The sequence below is a fragment of the Gadus chalcogrammus genome, chromosome 12 (genome assembly GCF_026213295.1).
Source record: "Gadus chalcogrammus isolate NIFS_2021 chromosome 12, NIFS_Gcha_1.0, whole genome shotgun sequence".
Classification (NCBI taxonomy): Eukaryota; Metazoa; Chordata; class Actinopteri; order Gadiformes; family Gadidae; genus Gadus; species Gadus chalcogrammus.
Window position 1 is genome coordinate 13,572,597 of NC_079423.1, and position 21,703 is coordinate 13,594,299.

The 21,703-nt window shown below is 43.7% G+C and overlaps 1 protein-coding gene across 1 annotated transcript; it reads left to right on the forward strand.

Moving 5' to 3' along the window:
* Positions 1-2,143: 2,143 nt before the first annotated feature.
* adgrl4 (adhesion G protein-coupled receptor L4) lies at positions 2,144-20,984 on the forward strand. The gene is made up of 16 exons (XM_056604112.1): positions 2,144-2,635; positions 3,236-3,379; positions 6,964-7,095; positions 7,653-7,802; positions 8,414-8,484; positions 9,019-9,192; positions 9,875-10,058; positions 10,403-10,516; positions 10,885-11,084; positions 12,442-12,621; positions 14,730-14,933; positions 15,870-16,090; positions 16,673-16,739; positions 16,843-16,934; positions 18,869-19,037; positions 19,577-20,984. The coding sequence occupies exons 1-16, from the start codon at positions 2,590-2,592 to the stop codon at positions 19,637-19,639; spliced, it is 2,211 nt and encodes a 736-aa protein (XP_056460087.1). The 5' UTR covers positions 2,144-2,589; the 3' UTR covers positions 19,640-20,984.
* The last annotated feature ends 719 nt before the right edge of the window (positions 20,985-21,703 follow it).

Below are 21,703 nucleotides of genomic sequence, written 5' to 3' on the forward strand. Positions count from 1 at the left end.
GGTGTCAGAGAGAGAGAGAGACATTCAGATGTCTCCGGGTTTTATTTCTCTCCACCAATCGCTTTCCCCAGTACAGAAATGCAGAGTAATTCTAATGGCTGGTATTGGGGAGCAGCTGCCCTTTTTCTCCCTAACAGCAAGGCATGAGCTGCTCAATGCCTGCGCTGCCTGAGCAATTCAACCCAGAGCCCCCAAAGGCAGTCACGTTCCACGGTTCAATGCAGGCCACAAAGAACTCTTTCCACCGACCCCACCAACCCGCACCCCGTCCCCCCCACCCCCCCATCCCAGTGGGAACTATTCAAGTGTTTGTTGTGCGGGACAACATGAATGAATCTCCATCACACCTGAATACCTTGTGGTGAGCCTCCCTCGCACCTGAATGTGCCAGCCCAGACGCCCAGTTGTGTCCTGTTGTGTCAGGCAGCGTCTCAGCTCTCCTGGGCTTGTCCTATAGCCCCCTCTTGACCACCATGGCTAATCCACCCTGAACCCAGCTCAGCGTTTAGCCCAATTGTACACAAATTAATATTTATGCTTGTTTGTTTTGTTTTTCGGAAGGGGGAAGGGGGGTGTTGTATATCACAACCTCTTAAAAAAAATATGAGAACGTGTTGTGTGGTTTAATTTCCCTGGCAGTGTCATTGGGGAGCCGAAAAAAAAAAAAGAAGGTGATTCTGAAAAGAGAGAGTGGAAAGATGTGCCAGCAATGTACAATCAACAGCCCTTTGTTGGTTTGTGAGTTATGCTTTTGCACCGTGACGTTTGTTGGAGCAACGACCGACATCCACCCATTCTCATTTCCCAGCCGAAGAATAGGGTCATTACAGCATGGCTGGTGTTGAACTACCCGAAATAAAAAGTGCAGGCCGTGTTGTTTTATTGCTTATCATCAAAGACACAGTGCGCAGTGTATACTCCAACACAAAGACCCTTATCTCTCCCTTGCTCTGGTGCCTCCGTTTTTGGTCACATCACAGCAAATTATTTTAAGCACGCTGATCGAAACGCCATCGAAACGTTGTTCTTTTTGACGTGTTACACACACACACGTGAACACATGGACAAAAACACACACAAAAAATTTTAACAATAGAATTGAACGATATTTGTCCCGAAGTATTTACACAGCGTGGGTCTTTTGAATGCACTTTCAGACCGAGAAAGTAATGTTCGCCAGACTATAAAGTATAAAATAAAAAAGGGAAAATATTGAATAAGTGCTATCCAAGTGTCTTTTGTATTCCCCAGATGTAAAACATAAAAGCCAAACAAAATGGTTGAACTATGTAATTTTTCACTCATTGAAGTGATGGTTATAAGTGCGAGGCCATATTATAGCAGACAGAGAATACATTGCAATTGTGTCTATCCCCTAATGGTGTCTGTGTCTCTCACACCCATACACACACACACACACAAACACTCCCTCACACACACCAAATGTGTGAAGCTGCGACTGGATTTGCATCCAGCTGACAAGAACGCCACCTGAATAACCATAAAACATTACCGCACATCATTCAAATAAGTGTCCAGAGAGAGACATGCAAACGCGGACAGTAAATATAAAACTCACGACTATAACTCTAGAAGTCTGTACTTATTAAACATCACAGTCAATGTCAAACCCTTCCACTTTTTCTCTCCTTCAATTAAAGGGACGAAGGCACATTATGTTTACAAATCTCCTTAAGCCACGGTATATTTTACCCCTCTGGAACATCGACATTGGACAGTGAAGGACACAAAACACCGAGTAATATGTGTGTGTGTGTGTGTGTGTGTGTGTGTGTGTGTGTGTGTGTGTGTGTGTGTGTGTGTGTGTGCGTGCGTGCGTGCGTGCGTGCGTGCGTGCGTGCGTGCGTGCGTGCGTGCGTGCGTGCGTGCGTGCGTGCGTGCGTGCGTGCGTGCGTGCGTGCGTGCGTGCGTGCGTGCGTGCGTGTGTGTGTGTTTGTGCGCGCTTGTGTGTGTGTGCACGTCTACGTGCATGTAGACCATACTGAGGAAAGGGAGGTTTGTGTGTGGGAGTGGGACAGAGGGTGGGGGCTGTCCTTCGGTCAAGTCAGTCCGTCAGTCAGTGTTGTTTTGGCCCAGTGTTTACATAGCCTACTGTACCGCCGACGGCTCCCTGGAACAATGGAACAAGGTTAGCCTGAACATGGCGGAGACCAGAGTCACGTTGCATGTTAAAAACTCTTTATTTTTTGGCCAATTTCAGCCTTAAAAGAAAAAAAGGTTACGAATAATGACGGTGAAATAAAAGTGATCTACAGAGGCCAGGAGTGGGCTCGGGAAACAACGGCGAGAGTTGAATGTTGGGAGGAAAAAAAAAGGAAAAAAAGTGTGTGTTTCAAAAAGAGACTCTCTGTCGTGCTTAGACACCGGCAAGGCCTCCTCATTCTCCCTCTGCTTCTCCTCCTCCGTGTGTGCCTCTGAAAGCTGATTAAAGATCAGGCCAGGAAGGGCCAGGTTTAGGGAAACAGGAAGCCTGATGCGGGGAAGCGGCCCACGTCACCAGCCACACACCCACCCAACCACCCCCTGCTTGCCTCCACTAAAAGTGAAATCCTGAGCCAGCGCAAGAGTATGGACTCCTTGCTCAAGTCCCCGATGAAACTTGTACTTTTAACAGGTAAGGGCTTTTTCTTATTTCATACCACCAAATGATACATTATCCGCATAACACGGTGGGCTTTCAGGTACAGAGTGATGCAAGCAGCTGGGGTTTGGGGTAGTTTAACGTTTTGTAACCAGATGTAACATACATCAAAACACTCCAGGTGGCTTGAAGGAATGGTTTCCCCACTAAGGGCCCAGCTCCCATGATAAAACTGTACGACGACACACTCACAGTGTGACCGTGGAAGAGGAATAGGAACCGATCCTAGGCTGGCTTTCGCGTGTAACCATTGGAGACCAGCTAGGATAGAATTGGCTAGGAGAGTAGCGGCTTATGTCTCTGAATCCATGGGGGCTCGAGAGTTACCGGGTTCGATCCCTGATGTCCGAAGCGGTCCAACCTGACTCTACAGGGGGTCCTAAAGCGAGACCCCCCCCCCCCAGCTGCTTCTTAATGACCTGCATCCCCATCTCACCTTGAGCTCCTTTAGTCAAACTGCTAAGTGAAACTAAACAGCGAACCGGTTCGCCGGATTTCTACCTGAGCCGTGATCCCAAATGCGTCCGTCACCCAAAAATTGAGATGGTGTGTCCCCTCTGTTTGGCTGCGCAGCATGGGTCTACGGTGCGGTGAAACTGTGCCGCGCTGACAACTGCCCCGAATGTCACTTGCTGGCGGTGTGCGAATCCCACAGCGGACTGAGGGGCTGCTACTGCAGACACGGATACACCGGCGACGGCATCAAGTTTTGTAACGGTAAATAGAACCAGCCATTCACCCAGCCGTGACTGCAAAACAACGGCCTTGACACAGACAAACGTCTGGGGCTTGGGGGGGGTGGGGTGGAGTGGGCCACGACTCCCTATAGTCTGTGTGTGTGTGTGTGTGTGTGTGTGTGTGTGTGTGTGTGTGTGTGTGTGTGTGTGTGTGTGTCTGTGTCTGTGTGTGTGTGTGCGTCTGTGTCTGTGTCTGTGTCTGTGTCTGTGTCTGTGTCTGTGTGTGTGTGTGTGTGTGTGTGTCTGTGTGTCTGTGTCTGTGTCTGTGTCTGTCTGTGTGTGTGTGTGTGTGTGTGTCTGTGTCTGTGTGTGTGTGTGTGTGTGTGTGTGTGGATTTACACTACATTGGTGTTTTATGTGAGGATTTGATGTTAGAAAGAGCGATCGTCATTACGCGTGGAGAACTTTATTTCTGAAACATTAGGCGGGAGATGTAATTGGGTTTTGTGTGCGTTTGTGCTCTTTTGTGCGCATATAACCGCGCGAGTTGGCAAAGGAATGACATGTTTTTAGCAAAATGCTTGACTCACAAGGTTGATACATGTATCAGTGGAAAAGTAATTACTTTTAGGCCTGGATGGCAAAAGAAATAGCTTAGCCAGTGGATGATTTGAAATTGCAACAACAACAACAAAAGCTATTGGAAATAGATGCCTTATATCACAATTTTCTCTACTTCTCACATCAATGGATCTGTGGCTTTCGGCAGGTGTTTATCTCTTTAACCAGTTTGAAATATTGGCTTTTCTTAAACTACTTGTTTGCTAAACATAACATGTAAAAAGGTAATAACCACACCTGTTGGGTTTACAAGTGTAGAGAATTAGAAGTGGATTGGACACGTTGCTAAGTGAGAGAGAGGACTTGTGATTCTGCCAGAGTAAACACAGCTTTTTTTTTCAGGAAAAACATGATTAATCTTTTTTCTCTTTTTTCTTCACTGCTCAACACTGCTTAAATTATGAATGTAGCACTGCCTTTTCCAGACATCACATACTCAGTACAACAGTATTACTGCTAGAAGTAGTAGGAATACGCTGGATGGTCCGGTCTATATCCCGATGAGAGTGCGAAAAAAACATCAACACATCACCCTCTATCCTATCATCACTGCACTCTTTCTCCCCATCTCTTTCCCGAATTTGAACTCAAAACCCTCCTCCTGACATTCAAATCCATCTTCGGCACACCACCCTACCAAAAGAAGCCCTCAACACCCCAAACCCCTCCCGCAGTCTGTGGCCTGGCAACCGCCTGCAACTCCTCACCCCCAGGACAAAGCTCCATGGGGGACTGGACGTTTTGCTCTGCCGCCCCCGTCTTTAGAAGGCACTCCCTGGCCATCTGAGGGCACCGTGACCCTGGACCGTTTCAACTGACGTGTTTGTATCGGACAGTCTTTAGTTCGTTTTTCATTAGCGTTTTGTAACCACTTTACAGGACCTCCGTCTCTCCTAAATGATAAGAGCTTTATAAATATTATTATAATTATAATGATGAATAATACTGTTAAAACGATTGCATTGCATGAGGTTTGATCCGTGCACACCATAACAGCTGCGCTGGGGTTATTTTGTAAACGACGTTGTATGAAGTAGCTTGTTGCTCAGCGACTACCAGCTGGCATCCAAACCTCAGTGAGGTCATCTCTAATAAAAGTACGGAGAAAAAAAATGGAAAAGCAAATTAAATAAAAAGATATTCTTCTGTTACTGACCATGAACTTTCGATGGGCCTGTGCTTTCTTTTTTAAGTAGCCGCTACTTAAATCGCGTTCTTGGTAGCTTTTCTAGTTTCCTTCCATCTTTGATTTTAATCACGGTCAGGTTTACACATCTCAGGGGCCTAACAGAAAGGTGAGCAATCTGAGCACGGAGCAGTCGCTGACCTCCAAACAAACGCACAGACCGACGCAGGGGCGGGGTTTGGAGGGCTTCTGTGTATGATTAGTGCTGGGCCGACCTGAATGAAGTGATGTCGCGGCCGTTGCCTCTTTCTTTGGTTCTTTCTTCCTTTCCTTGGTAAATGCTATGCCATGGCGTAGTTCATGGTGTCTGCACCTGTGGGCTTTTCTACTTCAGGCTTACTCGTATCAAGTAATGAGTTGATTCAAGGAAATCTCTCATCGACCCTCGGAGACACTCAATCAATGGATGGGGGCTTGGATCAATCCAAATCACGCCAATTAGAGATTATCTCCTCTAAAAAGCAAACCCCTTTATTCCATTGTTTGTTTTTTTATTGTTTTTTATTCTCGCTTAGTGGATGTTGAATCGAATGGAGCAGAGAGCACATTCTTGTACATTAGTTGCAGTAGGAGAAGACACCAAAGGGGTTTATTTGAGGGTTCCTGTGGGCGCTGTTTGTGTGTGTGCGACAATAACGGTTCAAAAGGTTCTGGAATGTGGTGAAGATATTTCCCCTGAATCCCGCGTCTCCACCCATTCTGGGAGCTCAGGATATCCCTTACTGGACAGGTTTTTATGCACAAAGTACATGGGGGAGGAAGACTGATGTGGCCATTATGGCTCAACTGAAAAGGAGACAACAGCAGAAAGTCTGGGAGGGTCAAGTCCAGCAAAGTGGGACTGGGGGGAAGGTCATTTAAAATGGACGCCTTGACAGCGCCACAGAAGAAGAAAGGAATAGAGGCTTTCTTATTCACTCCAAGTGATTTATTTTACTTCTTTTTTTTTCTCCCTGACGACCAGAACCGATTTGAAAGGTTATTAAAGACCTTTTTTGCACAAAAAATAATGAAGACGATTTGTACAGTGTGGTATGCATCTCCCTCCGAGAGCGATAAGATGAGGAATAATATTCTCTAGGACTTACTAATAATGCAGGCTACCAGAGGACCAAAGGAATACGAGTCAGCCCTGTGATGGCGTCAGCTTTAATGAAGTTGTTCCACAGATTAATGATTTAATTAGTAAATCACATCAAAAACTACCCTGAGATTATACCCAGAGGAGGCCCACCACTTAGCTCATGTCGTTTGGTTGATTCAGAAATGACTCTCGGTATAAAACAAAATGTTTGATATTGTCAGCACACAAAAAAAACTTTGAGCGACACAGAAACCCTGCCAATTGTCTGTTCCCATCTCCAAGTTGTACTTCTGCGTCTGTTGCTCTGCGTCTGTGGCTCTTTAGCAATCTACGTCACTTTAGCGCGGAAGGGACAAAGAAGACGCCCTTTTAAATAAATCCGCAAGGTTTAGTGTTGTCGGGCTATCTGCGATACGGAGAGACGCGTCTTCGGAGCTATCAGATGTAGCACAAAGATAATTGCAAAAACCACCAGAACTATTTTCGGAGACATGACGTTAGGAATAGACGCCGGCCCAGGAACATTGAGATACCACAACCCTTACACCCAACAACCCCCCCCCCCCCCCACCCCCCCTCCTCCCCCTTCCCAAGTAGGCCAGCAGCTTTCGGATTGTTTCTTTTTCCTTCCGCTTCCTCCTCTTCTTTAGGCTTTTCGTTTGCAACTAACCCAGATTTTTTTTCCATTTGATTTCCACGTATACTCCTTCCTCCTCTTCCCGCTTCGCCACAGACGACAACGAATGCAACGGGACCAATATCTGCGGGGAGTGGGCGGGATGCACCAACACCGACGGCAGCTACAACTGCACGTGCGTTCCCGGCTACCATTCCACTGGGCTGAACGGCAGCACAGATTGCACCGGTAACGTCCCTCCCTCAACCTCCCCAACTCCCCCAACCCGCCCCCCCCCCCCCAGCCCCCCTGGGTGCGTGAGGGGAGGACGCTTAAGGACAATCCCGGACTGATTGGTCTGAAATGACAATGGATCGTTTAACAGCTCACTGTTTTGCCTTCATGCACGCGCCGCCAGTGTGGCGTCATTCTCTTCCTAGCGTTTCAAAACTGTGCAACACAATGCGGTGCAATGGAATGCAACCCATTACAATATCGGACACGTACACACAGACACACGCACACAGACGCACACACACACACTCTTAAAATTCCATTACGACACCACATATTTGCATCTCGTTTATATCGACTTTGTGGCTTTTAATCAGAAGGATGGAGCTATAAAGTTGTGCCATAAACACAGCTCTTGTGCTGACCCGAGAATTTAACATCACAACAGATTTCACAAATGCTGGCTAAATGAAATGAAATGACACCCAAAAATATATATTTAAAGTTTAAAAAAATTATCTGTTTTTTGGTTTTTTTTTGTGACCATTTACAACCTGGGCGCTGCGGTAAAGACATTGATGAGTGCGAGGCGGCACAGCGGTGTGGCCCGTATTCCAACTGCCACAACACAAACGGATCTTTCTACTGCACCTGCCAGCGGGACTTCAGCCCCTCCAAAGGGCCCGCACACTTCCAGCCCGACAACGGCACACACTGCCGAGGTATACGCGGGACAATGATGTATATACTTTAGCTCTGTAAATGCTGTGCTTCCACACATTTGCACACACAGGCACACAAAGGCTCACGCACACACAATCGCACACACGCGCGCGCGCGCGCGCAAACACACACATATTCAGACCCACAGAGACCCACATGCACACATAGGTACACACCTAGGCACACACAAATGTAGGCAGATTCACACAAATTCACTCGCAGACCCATACAGATACATAGCAAACGCACACACACACACACACACATTTAGGCCCACGTAGGCCAACATGCACGCAAACTCTCTCTCACACACACACACACACACACACACACACACACACACACACACACACACACACACACACACACACACACACACACATACACCCACAGCATAATAAGAGCTACACAAGTGGGAGCCTCATTGGAAATCATCATGCAATATTCATTTCCCAAAGTTTAAGGCTATTGGGATGATAAAGAAAACTGACACATATTAAGCACCATACAATTTCCAGTGCAATTTAAAAACAATGTGTGAATTTATTTTGCCTGTGAGATCACAAAACCCACTTATCAACCTAACACTTTTACTAATTGTTGCTTTCAGTGCACCCTCAGAAAGACTGCCATGACAGCGCCGGGTGCCTCACACAGACTGTCAACAGAACTCTTGAATACGTGAGTGCTGCTATTCTCAATGGATGGTGCTTTAAAACATAGTCGGACACTGCCCTCTGTTGGTGAGAATGTGTCAAGACATGAATTTTTTTTTTTACAAGATATCTGAATCAAAGAATTCAAAGCATGGGAATTTTACATGCAGTATCATTTTAAGTAGCTTAATGAAAGGTTATTTTGATTTGCTATAATGTATTGCAATGTTATTTGTCGCAGTTAGCGACAAAGTTCTACTTGCCCTACTGCATCTCTCACCATTTCCAGATTTATATGTTGCAAATAAATAGATACATTTATAGCCATATGAATAGGGACATTTTGTTTTCGTCAGCATACCATCCAAATAAAATTCATAAAATTATTGTTCTACACAAAAAAATAAATTGTTCTATATTCTAGCATAAACACCAAAGATATCTTCTGCCTCTATCAAAACGACCATCAACTTCTTGTAGATGATAGCTTTGGGATTCTAAAAAATAAAACTTCAAAGCCCAATCTCTCTTTTTTTTGACGGTGTTATTCCTTTTGAAGATCGCCAACTTGACGGAGCCCAGGAGCATGCTGGGAGAGATCACGGCGAAGACGTCCGGAGACCTGACCTCGGTGGAGGTCATCTCGTACGTGGAGGCCTTGTCTCGCTCGGCCTGGCGCTTCGAGGGGAATCATGCCGTCAGCGAGCCCAGTGCTGTCAACGCCACTCTCACTGTGAGCTCCGTTTTCTAACGTTTTGGAGGATATGCTTGAAAACAGTCTGAGATTAAGATGGTTAATTGAAATGATTAAATGATTAAAATCATTTTAGGAAAACATTTTTCAAGCTTACTCCTTTATACGATTGTTCTATTTATACTACTCATAGCTCACTCAAATAAATGAACGGAAAACAATACAATATCATACAGACAGACAGACATACATGCATACGTATACATACATACATACATACATACATACATACATACATACATACATACATACATAGTATGTACATATGTATATACGGATATATGTCTGTTTGTATGGACATATCGTCTATAAGTATATACATGTATGTATGTATGTATGTATGTATGTAATACATACATACATACATGTATACATATATACGATATGTCCATACAAACAGACAGACATATATACGCGTGTATACATATGTACATACATACATGCGTACATATGTATAGTTATATACAAATGTATATACATATGCACATACATACATACATGCAAACATACACACCTACGTACCTACATACATTGAACGTGCCTTTCATCTTAATTGTTATTCAGAGCACACCTGAAATACAAACCATACCGCCATGCATAAAAACACAAAGCAGTCCCCATACGACACGTATTCATACATTCCTCTGGCGCTGGGGGACAGCAACTGGTGGCGGCGGTGAACAACCTGGTGGAGAAGGAGGAGCTGGTGGCATGGAGCCGGATGGCAGAGGAGCTGAGGGAGAACACCGTGACCAAGCTGCTGCACGCGCTGGAGCAGAGTGCCCTGGCTCTGGCCCGGGGCAGCAGCGGCCCCACCCAGCTGGACATCAGAGCCAGTGAGATGGGTGAGAGGCCCGCCGGGTTATACCTCATACCGGTTCACATGTGGACAGTAATGCTTTACTATGATCCTAATTAATGGCGTGTAGTTATTTAGGTTGGGGTCGTAAGGGTGTTACCGTGAGTTCAAATGCTGGTCATTCGTCACGAGCAGCAGGAAGGGGTGAGGTGTCTTTCTCGGTGGATGCCGCATGGTACTCTGTAGTAATGTGGGATAGGACCCAGGGTTGGGTGTCCAGCCCCTGAGAATCACCAATTTTGGATAGTGTGCATATATATGATTATTAATGAGTTGCATTTTTCGAGATTCTTATGACTATGTTCTTTGCATTCCCTTTCTGACACACAGAGTTGAAGGTGGTGACGTTCGACGCCGATCAGTCCCAGGAGCCGCTGTCTGTGTCCCTAAGTGGAGATCTTATTAAGATTGAACCCAAAGATGGTCTGAAAGACCGCAGTAATGGTGAAATGTTTATTCATATATTTATTTGCACAAAATGTATTTTATTATACCGTTTGTGTGTGTGTGTGTGTGTGTGTGTGTGTGTGTGTGTGTGTGTGTGTGTGTGTGTGTGTGTGTGTGTGTGTGTGTGTGTGTGTGTGTGTGTGTGTGTGTGTGCGTAAGTGCGTAAGTGTGTGAGTTTTCAAGATACACAACGATTTTATTTTATATATAGATTTTTTATTACTTGTGGGTCACAGTCAGTAACCTCCTGAGTCACACGAGTTACGGTAAAAAGCGTCCCCGTCATCGTTTCAGGTCAGCTAATAAAGTCACTTCCTTCCTTCCTCCGCTTCCTCCCTTCTCTCCTCGCCTTCCCGGTCCGTCAGGAAGCGTCTCGGTGGTGTTTGTGCGATATGACAGCCTCGGTGACATCCTGAAGCCCAGTTCGGACCCGGGAGTCACCGACTACTCGCGCTATGCCGGATCGGGGGAAATCACGGTCCACTCCCAGGTGGTCGCGGCCGCCATCAAACCTGCTGACGTCTACCAACTGGAACGCATCACCCTCACTCTCTGGCACAACGAGGTAAAGGGGGACCGCGGTCGCTGATACCTTTAGCTGCATACTGCTGAGGCTAGCTGTACTCGTACGGTTCTCACTGCTAATATAGCGTAGCAACCGTGGTGTGTGTCACTTCGGATCTGAGAGCAAAACTTTAAAAAGTTACGATTTGTTTTGTTTTTACTCGCCTGCCGGCGTTTTTGCGTCTTTTGCACTTCGGCTTGTTGTTGCGCGCTTTTAAAGTCGTTAGTATCTGATTTGAGAGGTCATCAAAAGCCCATCACTCCCATCACTCCACCGTGATGATGACAGATCCTGCTTGACGTTATTGTTATAGAACGATATTGTTATAGAACTACGCAGTGCTTTGTTTTTGTTTTTTTCTTAATAACTCGTGAATATTTTTCCCACTGGAACTATTGGGGAAGTGTTTTTTTATTGCATTATTAATGTCAATTACAGTCAATTACAATATTTGTTCCATCCATGTGTTTATTTGCTTTTTTTGTCACGTGAAGATGCACAACATAATGGTTACTCATTATAGAAAACTGATAATACCTTTAATATTGCTCACGTATAAATAACTAATTTATTCTGAATTGCATGCATGCTAAATCACCGTAAACATTCTCTTACAAACCAACAAGCCTGCCTTGCTTGTTATAGCTGCTGAAAATATTTGTATTTTCTTCTCATAACATAATGTTGTGTTGCCATTCAAATATGAATCATCTCCACGCAACGTTGAACCATTCAAGGATGCATGAGGAATATGCTAAAAGGAATTATACGCAAATATGTACAAAGCCAACTGTGAAATTTTGCACAGCAATGGCTTGGCTGCAGTGGAAGGGGGCAGTTGAACTGACAACTTCTTCCACCCACAATTGTTTCCAATGTGCAATGTTTATGATGAAGACTAGAGCTGCAACATCATTGATAGATTGATTGGTAGTAAGCATCAGGATAAGATAAAAGGATAATAATTTGGCAAAGGAAGGCAAGGCCACTTTATTTATATAGCACTTTTCATACACGAGGCAGACGAGGCAATGAAATAATAAAATAAGATAGATAACTTTAAGATTTAGCAGAAAGCTAAAGCAAACCTACAATATGTTGAAGTAATAATATAAAATAGATACATAAAAGAAAATGCAAAGCCAAAAAAATGAAAGTCCAATGTATTTAAGGTTTAGCAGAAAGCCAAAGCAAACATAAAGTTATATTACTGCATCAATAATATATACAGTGACAAAAGAGTGGTTGTGGTCTACACATAGTCCCTTAGGTTTGCTCTAGAGGTACCACACCCAGCACACCGAAAACAAACTGCATTCTCACACCAACCTCACCCTCCTCTCTTCACCCCGCTCAGCCTATCGACGTGGACGCCGACGTGACCAAGTGTGCCTTCTGGGAGTACGACCCGGACACCCTGCAGGGCCACTGGGCCACCCACGGCTGTACGAGGGAGCAGGTCAACAGCACCGCCACCACGTGCTCCTGCGACCACCTGACCCACTTCGCCATCCTTATGTCCTCCGGGCGGGCCAACGTAAGTACAGAGACGCTCGGACGCGGGATGGGGGTCAGTGGTTCATACTCCCGGTTACGGCTGAAAGATTTGGGCAAATAATCGAATTGCGATTATTTTGTCCAATATTGCGATTGCGATTTAGTGTGCGATTTTTCTTTTTAAAGTTCCTTAGGTTCTGTATTATCTACCAAACAAGCAATAAATCATTCTATAGCAGGGGTCGGCAACCCTAGGAATGCGTGCCACCACTGGCACAGGGCAGCATAATCATTGGCACACTAAAAAGAAAAAAATAAAGTATTTTTTATTTTTATTTTATTATTATTAAAAAATTCACAGCCCAATGCGGCAGCATAATCTTTTTTTTTTTGCACTTTATTCTGTTTTGGGCATTTCCTCCCAGTGCAAATATGTTTAAATTAGTTCCAGAAACCAGTGTTCTGAAATGGGATCAATTAATAGTTTTTAAACCTATGTAGTGAGTAATAGAGAAAATATTGTCGCAAGTGGCCTTCATGCATCGCCTTCATATGGTCTTGCAAAGCTGTACATGTTTTAAAGATATTGATGTGGATGGTTCCAACATTCTCATATATTCTCGTTTTTTACATTTCTATAGTGCAAATATGTTTTTGAATGAGTTTCTGAAAATGGTGTTTCAAGATGGGACATATGTAATTAGAATTTGTAAGCCCATGTTGCAAATATAACAACCAAAAGAACATTTAAAATGTTGATGCATAATTGTGGACTATATGGAAATAGTACAATTCCAGGTCTTCTGGAAATGTTTTTGGTCGCTGTGTCATGATTCAGCTCAATTTTATATATATTGTTGCGGCACACTAATTAACGAGGAAATGTCAAACTGGCACTGCATGTTGAAAAGGTTGCTGACCCCCCTGTTCTATAGTATGACCAACACAACATTGGAAGCAGTCAACATATAAACTGCTCTTTCGGGCTTATGTGGGGGGATGAATTAATGCATGGATTGATATTATAACATCTTTATTTAACTTTTGATTCCTAGCCTTAATTGTTCAGCCCTACTCCCGCTGTCACATGACTGTACGATATGCATTGCCCCTTATATGGTCACGTGTGTTTTGGAGCACTCTGAAAGAACCTTTCAATGAGAGCTAGATTAGTAAATACTAAAATACTAAATAGATTCAGGGAACTTTGGATGGGCACAAATGAAAAAATGAAGTAAAAGTAAGAGGATTATATTTGATAAAAATGTAATTAGACCGTATCATTGTTGTAAAACAAAGTAAGCCCTCACTCTTCCTTTCTTTTATTGTCTTACTTATTTTACACAGACCTTATGGGTGGTTAGCCTTCAAATAATTGATTGCCCTTGATAGTTGCCTAAAACATTCTAGAAATTCGATTTTCTATGAATTCCCTTAAAACATATGAACTAGAAATGGCGAGAAAAAGATCTAACACACTCGCCCACGGTTCAATCCAACCAGGAAATTTCTATCTAAAAATCGTTTTATTCTTGGCACTTTTGGCCCTTTCACCTACGGAAAGGAAAATCTACGCATCCTCTCTGAAAATGTTTAAATAGCTGTAGCCCATAACTCAGCCACTAGAGGGTGCTGATGTGAAAACGTACACAGTGCAGGCCCCAATCCCAGCCATCAGCGTGCAGCTGCGCCGGCCCGCTATACCTTGTAACTGTCATCAGCATTTTGCTTGCTGCTTTTGCGTAGCTCAGCGCCTCTTTTTTCTGGCAGTGAGCGCCTCGTGTTTTTTGGCAGAGCGCCCCAGACGCCCCGAGTTGAATAAAATGTCAACTCAAGAAAAAAAACGCCAACGTCACTGCACATTTAGACTGTACATACTGGAGTTGTTACATTGTTACAGCTTCGCTCTGCTTTTTTCCCAGGCTTCAACAGCAAGGCAGTGCAGTGCGCCTCACGTTTTACCGCCTGCAAACGTTTTAGTTTATCGCCCGCCTCGAGCTGACAAACGGCTTTAGACCGCTGTTGTGTTTTGGGTCCTCATTTGATTCATATTGATGCATTTCCTCACAGAATTTCACAACCAAAGCTGTATGAATCAATCTCTCCGTGATAAACGACCCCAACGTGTTTTTAACATATTTCCTCCAGCTGGTTGCCCACTCCAACGTCCTGATGCGCATCACCCAGCTGGGCATGGTCATCTCCCTCATCTGCCTCTCCATGTGCATCTTCACCTTCTGGTTCTTCAGCGGGATCCAGAGCACCCGCACCACCATCCACAACAACCTCTGCTGCAGCCTCTTCATGGCCGAGTTCATCTTCCTGGTCGGCATCAACATGAACACACACAAGGTAGCCGCGCGTAGGAGGAGGAGGAGGCCGGAGAAAGGGGGGGGGTGTGTGTGTGTGTGTGTGTGTGTGTGTGTGTGTGTGTGTGTGTGTGTGTGTGTGTGTGTGTGTGTGTGTGTGTGTGTGTGTGTGTGTGTGTGTGTGTGTGTTAGTGTCTTCATACCATTATAAGTACAATTACACATTTGGAGATGGAGATGACGGCAGGCAAACACACACTCACTCATTCACACACGGTACCATGTTGTTGGACAGAAAGCGTGTGCGTGGTTCATGAGTGTGTACCAATAAACCTACCATAAAACACATGGAGATTACCTAAACAAATACGCCACACACACACACACGCATACGGCACCACGTTGATAATAACATTATTAGCCAGGATTAGTATGTTTTCTCATTTTTCCTCACTCGCTGCAATGTTATTAAATTCCACTAATTTAATTTGTCTGCAAATTCCAGTTCAAAGTAAACAGGCTTTATTGCTTCAATCAAGGGTCTCTATTTCCAAGGCATTGTTTTATTTCCACAAAGATGATCAAAGTAACGCATGCTCATTAAATGCAAACGGCAATTCATTTAAACCGTTGAGTGATATCATAAAAGCGGTTTGTTCCAGTGTTAATGCCTCTCCCCGGTTTATCTTATTTGCTCTTTCGCCGCCAATTTCTTACTCCCCTCCCTCTCCTTCTCTTCCCATATCCCACTCTCTTCTCCTCCTTTGTCGTAACACCTCTCTCTCCCCCTCTCTCTCCTCCCTCTCCTCCCTTTCTCCCCCCCCCCTCTCCGTTCCCTCCTCCATTTCTGTCCCCCTCTCCCTCCTCCCACTCCCTCGCTTTCTCTCCCACCCTCTCTCTCCCTCTCTCTACCCCTCTCTCTCTCTCCTCCCTCTCTCCCCCCCCTCTCCCTCTCTTCCCCTCTCTCACCCGTCTCCAGCTCTTCTGCTCTGTGATCGCCGGGCTGCTCCACTACTTCTTCCTGTCTGCGTTCGCCTGGATGTGCATCGAGGGCATCCACCTGTACCTCATCGTGGTGGGGGTCATCTACAACAAGGGCTTCCTGCACCGCAACTTCTACATCTTCGGCTACGGCAGCCCCGCCGTGGTGGTGGCCATCTCCGCCGCGCTCGGCTCCAAGTACTACGGCACCGATAAAGTGTACGTGGGACGCCGACCGACTGTGGTTGTTTTTGGATTGATCGATTTTTGATTGATTGTAATTTATTTCAACTATGCAAGAAAAACATGAATCATGAATTGATATTTTTTCCTTTTTTCTTAACACATTTGAAAAGGAGTAAACGTTGTCCACAAGCACAAAACATGTTTTCTAAAGATGAAGTATATGCAGTGCATAATATATAGCATCTACATATAGACACATATATACATACAAGTACATGCGTCCAAATACACATGAATTCAAAAACATTGTTGTTGTTATTGCTGTTTATTCCATGAGGCTGATGGGGGTGCATTCTTTGGGAGTCCCTTGAGGGCGCTTGAGGACTCGTTTTCAAGGCTTTGGCGCTCAGCCTGTCAACAGGTGACAGGGAGGTCGTGGTTCTGCTGTGTCCTCCTCATTGAGGGAAGGCTGGAGATGAAAGGCATCGGGGAACGCCGTGCGTTTGGTTCAATTTATGTGGGGAAACACACCTGAAGCCTGAGCATTGTGTAATGGAAACTGTTGTTAGGGTAACTGTGTTGCAAAGTAACGTATTTTATTGTGTTGTTTTATAGGTGCTGGCTTAGTACAGAGAACAACTTCATTTGGAGTTTCATTGGGCCCGCGTGTCTGATCATTTTGGTATGACGTATATTTTGATGCATCCTTTTTTCATTCTGATTTGTGTTACTGTGTGTTTATTAAAGACTAATTAAGATGTGTTGTTTTTTGTCCCGTCGCTCAGGTAAATCTTCTCGCTTTCGGAGTCATCATCTACAAAGTTTTCCGACACACTGCTGTGAAAAAGCCAGAGATCAGCCATTATGAAAATATCAGGTAATATCAGCAATTATGAAAACATCTGGTCAAATCAGCCATTATGTAAACATCAGGTAAAATTGGACTTAACAATGACAAAAGTGTAAAAGTATCAAAGATGATCTATACTAGTGGGGAATGAAGATGTGATATATTTCAGATATTATCTAAAGCAGTGGTTCTCAAACTTTTTACCATGAGTACCACCTTAGAAATGATTTGGCTCTCCAAGTACCACCGGAATTAAAATAAAGTGGCGTAGGCCTATAACTACATCCAGTTTACACAGAAGGCATTAATATTAATAATATGATTTATTATTCACATAACTTTATTTGACCGAAGCAACCAACTGTCTATAAACTGTCTATAAACTCATGTATTGTATTTAAACACTAGCAACGTGACAATGCTAACAATTGAACTGCATCAATAGGCCTACCCAGCAAATGGGGATATCATCTGGCATAAAACATAACAGTCATTCTATTGAGGATATTAATTTTAAAAACTGCAGTCAACCAATCATGTGAGGTAAATTGTACCGCTTCAAAAGATTCCACATGAAGAATTGAACATGAATATTCAAATACTGGAGTCAAACAATCCTGTTATAAGCAATTGCAGTGCATTAATCATGCACAGCAAAGAGGGAAATCATGTGTACAGCTAAAACACTGTAATCAAACAATCATGAGTAAGAAAGAGTGTATTATAGAAAAACAACGGAAATATTTAATCTTCAGTATTAAAAATACTGCAGTAAGCGCCATAAGGTCAGAATATAAACTATGTTTAGGTTTGAAGGAGCATGTACTCAGGCACACATTGAAAATGAAGAATAATAGCCCCTACTGTGACCTTTTCAAAGTGATGCATTCAAAGGGAATATACCCATAATAATAAAAAAGAAATTGGTAAAGGCGACTCTGGGTATGTCATGCTTAGTGAGAGGGGTGTGGATAACTCTGTGAACAGAGTTATCTGATGACTGGGTCGATTGAGGTTAGCCTTAGCCTCAGACTTGGTTCAGCATCCAACCTGCTTCTTTATTTAGTCTCAATGAAGGCGAGGGAAGAAAAGACTTACTCACACAAATGCGTGGTCGCAAATGGAATGAGAAAGCGCACGGCCTCGTCTGAAAGCGCAGGTTATTCGCTGCATCCAAAAGTCCAGCAATGTCCGGCCTCTGAAGGCAGTCTTCAATGTCTCGTCACAGGAAAGTTCAATTAAAAGTTCCTGCTCAAGAGCCGATAAGTTCTCCTCCAGAACGTGAGAAGCCTTAATGAGTTTAGTGTGCTTATGTGTTTAGTGTGTGTATGGGTGTACATGCAATTATTTATTTTTTAACGATTACTTCAACTTTACAAAAAAAATCGTACCAATAGAGGGCGCTCGCGTACCACCAGTGGCACGCGTACCACAGATTGAAAACGACTGATCTAAAGCATTATATGATGTCATGCATTATTCATGTAATGCAGATATGGTGTATCACAGATGTACTACAGATTTGATGTAAAGATTATGTGATGTAATGCAGATGGGACGTAAAGCTTTATTGTGAGCTAATACATATGTGATGTCATGCATTGGATGATGTCATGCATTAGGAGATGTAATACAGATCTGATGTAATATATTAGGTGATGTTACACAGATGTGATGCATTCGATGATGTAATAAAGATGTGATGCATTAGTTGATGTAATACAGATGTGATGCATTAGAAGATGTAATGCAGATGTGATGCATCAGGTGATGTAATACAGATGTGATGCATTAGTTGATGTAATACAGATGTGATGCATTAGAAGATGTAATGCAGATGTGATGCATCAGGTGATGTAATACAGATGTGATGCATGAGGTGATGTAATACAGATGTGCTGCATTATGCGATGTCCTCATGGTGATGTAAAGTGTGCTGGCGCCCCCCCCCACCCCCGCAGGTCCTGTGCCCGCGGGGCCTTGGCCCTCCTCTTCGTGCTGGGGGCCACCTGGACGTTCGGCTTGCTCCACATCCTCCACGAGACCACCCTCACCGCCTACCTGTTCACCATCGCCAACACCTTCCAGGGCATGTTCATCTTCATCTTCCTCTGCGTCTTGTCAAGAAAGGTGAGAAAAGAATACATACCGTGGGAAAATATTTCAGAATTTCATCAAGCATTACGTTGTGTCTGTACATTCACATTTGACACGTGTACACATTGCATTAAAATAAAAAAATATGTATATATATTGCATAGATAAATATTTATTCATCATTCATTCAGACTTGTATACTGTCATACATTTCCAACCACGAGTGTCGGTTTCAACGCTCTGGTCCCCCGGCAATAAACATATCTTCACTCTTGTTTATGCCATTTCTTACTCGCTTTATTGAGCCTTCCACGAAAATGTCTTGGTTACTTCCAACCTGTGAGAGAACGGTGATTGAAGAACCGGTTTTGCTTCCCAGACTATTTATATTAATGTGGTCGCCGGGAAGCTGCGATCAAAGTGCTCAGCCCTGACGATCTGACAAACAGCCCTCGCCCTTCAGAGTTCCATTGAACGTGGATCACATCGCACAACACTCGCATTGAACGGTTGAACAACACACAACATTTTCAAATTATGTTCATTATGTTTTCTTTTCTTTGACTGTGCAGGTTCAAGAAGAGTATTACAGGCTTTTCAAAAACGTTCCGTGCTGCTTTGAATGCCTGAGATGAGCCATTGTGATCAAGTTCAACACTGCATTTAACTGAACCTTTACCAAAACCAGTCTTGTTGCATAAAAGGATAGCACCGGGTATATAATGAAAGACAACTATGTCATACAGAATTCTATGAACTGTTTTTCATGGTTTCATGGTGTTTTTATTTGAATCATTTTCCAAATGGCTTACTTTCTTTCGCCTTTCTATTCAATGTTATGCAATACAGCTGTAATTGTTGTCATGGTGATCCGGTTAATAAATTATATTTGTGTCACATTTGAAATCTTCCCACGTTTTGCAATTTTTTATGGTAAATTATTTAAATAAAAGTAATAAACTAGTGTGTTTTATTTATTGTTTTCTTCATTTGTGCATGTACATTGGATCCTTGTACATTGTACTTTTTGTCTCACCTAGGCCCTAACTAACGGCTAACGGTGTAGCTGAAAATCATTAATTCTGGTAAGATAAAGTAAAGATCTAGCATCAAAGATGTCTCCAAACAAGAGAACCTGCAACTAAACTCTTAAGGTAAATGGCTCCATCTAGTGGAACAAATGAGGTGCGCTTCTAAAATGAGTTTTCTAACTATTTGTGTTTTTTGCAGTTGCACGGGGGTTCCGGGGGTCCCCCCCCCCAGAAAATGTTGAATTTGGTAGATTTGATTTCCTGTATTCTTTTGCATTTTGGGGATGGCCTTACCTATTATATTCATTTAGATTGATAGCCTACATCCTGACTTGGAAGGCATGGACAAGCTTACACTGTATATACAGACCAACTTTATGGCCATTCCACCAGCCATTGCTATTTGACCCATTGTTGTTATTCTGATACTGAAACAAATCATGACCGTTTTTTTGTCTAAATGTCTACTTCAAATGCCGTTAGAAATATGGGACGGTTGCTTCATTTTGTTTATAGGCTACAGGCCGAAAGACTGAATTTATATGCAACTTACTTGCTCCTTTTGAGTTTGCTTGGGGAGTCCAATTCCTCCACTGAAATGGGTGGAAAGTTATTACAACTCTGCCAGTTAGCGATCTATCTCTTCTCTACATGTGTTACGCGAATGCCGTGGAGGGAGGTAGCCTATTTGATTGATTCGTTGAATTGTCCAATCAAGGAAAGCGATATCCTGGGGCGCACACTAGTGCGCCCCGAGGGTGAATGTTCTTGCGTGAAAGAAAAGCTGCGTGAAAATTTACGAGCTTACTTTGATTGTGTGTTCCTGAATCCTCGGACGCCAGCCTTCTGAGTCGGAAATCTCCCAGCTTTCTTGCTGCATTTCTCGGAGGCAAGCCCCCTTTTCGTCTTAAAGGTCCCATGACATGCCAGCAGGTGTGGTGTGTTTAGTGTTACAAGCCATTTTGGAAATCGGCCCCTTATGACATCACAGGCGGGCGTGTCCACCTAGATGTGTGCTGGATAGATCAGTCTACCAGCCTACCCATGGACTCAAACGTTGCTCATCTATCCGTCATCTCATCTATCCGTTGCTCATCTATCCTAGCCCAAATCATTGACGTTCAGACACATTTAAATGGTTGCTGGCATTGGGAAGTCTTCACTTGCTCACTTGATAAGGTTATCGGTGAAGGCTTTTTTTAACCATAAAGGCTTTATACGTAGTTCGCTGTTGTTCAAAATCGACTTCCTCATTCGATCTGTCAAGCAGCTCAATCTTTACTCAGTATAAGTGCACAGGATACCGGCTCAGTATGAGTATAAGTACACAGGATATTAGCTCAGTATGAGTATAAGTACACATGATACTGGCTCAGTATGAGTTTAAGTACACAGGATACTAGCTCAGTATGAGTATAAGTACACAGGATACTGGCTCAGTATGAGTGTAAGTACACAGGATACTGGCTCAGTATGAGTATAAGTGTATAAGTACACATTCCAGGTTTCAGGGAGCATCTCACTTTATTTTGAGATGCTCTTGGATTCGGTTACGCCACTCTAAAATAAATTGTCCGTGAAATTAGCATTCCTCTAAGATTCCATGTCGGCAAGTGCTTGAAATGAAGTCAGGTTGTGACTCGACATCTAGCCTACTTGCCTCGACTC